This window comes from Colobus angolensis, unplaced genomic scaffold (assembly GCF_000951035.1).
Source record: "Colobus angolensis palliatus isolate OR3802 unplaced genomic scaffold, Cang.pa_1.0 Scaffold77, whole genome shotgun sequence".
Classification (NCBI taxonomy): Eukaryota; Metazoa; Chordata; class Mammalia; order Primates; family Cercopithecidae; genus Colobus; species Colobus angolensis.
In genome coordinates, this window is record NW_012121487.1 from 45,682 (window position 1) to 47,429 (window position 1,748).

The 1,748-nt window shown below is 51.9% G+C and overlaps 1 protein-coding gene across 1 annotated transcript in view; it reads left to right on the forward strand.

Moving 5' to 3' along the window:
* The first annotated feature begins 381 nt into the window (after positions 1-381).
* S100A9 (S100 calcium binding protein A9) overlaps positions 382-1,748 on the forward strand; it is a 3,224-nt gene continuing 1,857 nt past the window's right edge. Inside the window, exons 1-2 of the mRNA XM_011928106.1 lie at positions 382-482; positions 870-1,034. Of these exons, the coding sequence (XP_011783496.1) occupies positions 885-1,034 (150 nt within the window). The 5' untranslated portion in view covers positions 382-482; positions 870-884. The remainder of the gene's footprint in view (positions 483-869; positions 1,035-1,748) is intronic.

A 1,748-nucleotide genomic window follows, 5' to 3' on the forward strand; every position in this document is an offset into this window, starting at 1 on the left:
ACCCTATGAATCTAAGAATCCCACACCAACCCCTCACCATCCTAAGTATCACAAAGCCAGACAAGCATGGGGGAGGGCTCAGTCCATCCTTGTTGGACTAAAAGGAAGGGGCAGACTGTCCACGGGGAGCGACCGAGAGGGTCAGGCCCCCAAAGGTCCTCAGCCTACTTCAACCTCAAAGGGGACGGGGGTGGGGCTGAGTGGTGCCAGAGGAGCAGCAGGCTCACTCGGGGAGAGGAGGGGCTTAGAATAGAAGGGAAATGAACTAAACAACCAGTTTCCTCCCAAACCAGTTTCAGGACGCTCTGTGAACATTTCCTGCCCCGCCCCAGCCCCCTTCCTGGCAGCATTACCACACTGCTCATCTGTGAAGCAATCTTCCGGAGACAGGGCCAAAGGGCCAAGTGCCCCAGCCAGGAGCTACCTATAAATGCCGAGCCTGCACAGCTCTGGCAAACGCTCTGTGTGGCTCCTCGGCTTTGGTAAGTGAGCTGCCAGCTTCCCCAGGCAGAAGCCTGCCTGCCAATTCCTTCTTTCCTTCCCTGACCCAACTTCCTTCCAAATCCTCCTCCTGGAAGCCCTCCTTGGTTGGCCCTGCCCAGTTTAAAACTTCTTTCACATTTTCTTAGGTCGTGTTCCCCTGGGGCCTCCTGCCCTCAAATGCTTTGCTTTTCGGCACTCCTTAGATATTCTAAAAAATCATTTTGTACATGTGTGTGACAGGCCATCTCCCAGTTAACTTGCAGCTTGTGCTTTCTTTTTATTTTGCGCTTCCCCTACTGTTTCTGTGAGTGCTTAGTAGAAAGTGTCAAAGAAGCTTGACAGCCTTTTCTTCTGAGTGCCCCAACTCTTGTTTTTCCACTACACAGAGAGAGCGCAAGAAGATGTCCTGCAAAATGTCGCAGCTGGAAGGCAACATAGAGACCATCATCGACACCTTCCACGAGTACTCTACGAGGCTGGGGCACAAAGACACCCTGAACCAGAAGGAATTCAAAGAGCTGGTGAAAAAAGAGCTGCAAAACTTTCTCAAGGTAGGACTGGACTCAGGCAGGTCTGACCCAGCCTCACAGCAGTTTGGGTTGACAAGGGAGGATGGGAGTGTGGCCTAGAGCAATCAAGGGGAAGATTTGAGTTCCTCGAGCCGAGCCCCCGGACGCAGCGGGTGCCCTGTCATACAGGGTAGATGCTCACAGTCACACAGGATGACAGGGTCAAGAGATTGCTCAATTGAACCCCTGCTATTTGTCGGGCCCCATTCTGGGCAGAGGAACATAGTGGTAAATGGGGAGCCCACCATTCCAGTGGAGGGGGACACACAATAAAATTGTTGGCCAATAAAGAGCACAGATAAAGCCAAATGCCAGTAAGTGTATGGAAGAAAATGAGACAGAGTGCTGTGGGCAGCGTGGGCTAGGTGGAGTAGAGGTGACCAGTTAGGGTACATGAGAAGGTCCTCTTTGAGGAGGTAACATTTGAGCTGAGCCCCGAATGCTGGGGAGGGAAGCCCCTGAGGACGACCCTTGGCACAAAGCTGAGGAGACCCTAAGCCTCAGGTGGGAACTTGGGGTGGAAGACTTGGAGGGTTTTTCTAATCCTAAGGATCTGCGATGGAAAATGAATGCATAAATAGCACAGGGAGAGCACCTGCATAGCACTGAGGGAACTGGGAGGTTTTTCCCCTGCTCCAAAAATGATTAAGCAGTTCTAAGAAAAAGGCTGAGCACTTCCAACAGCCTTTTTGTTTT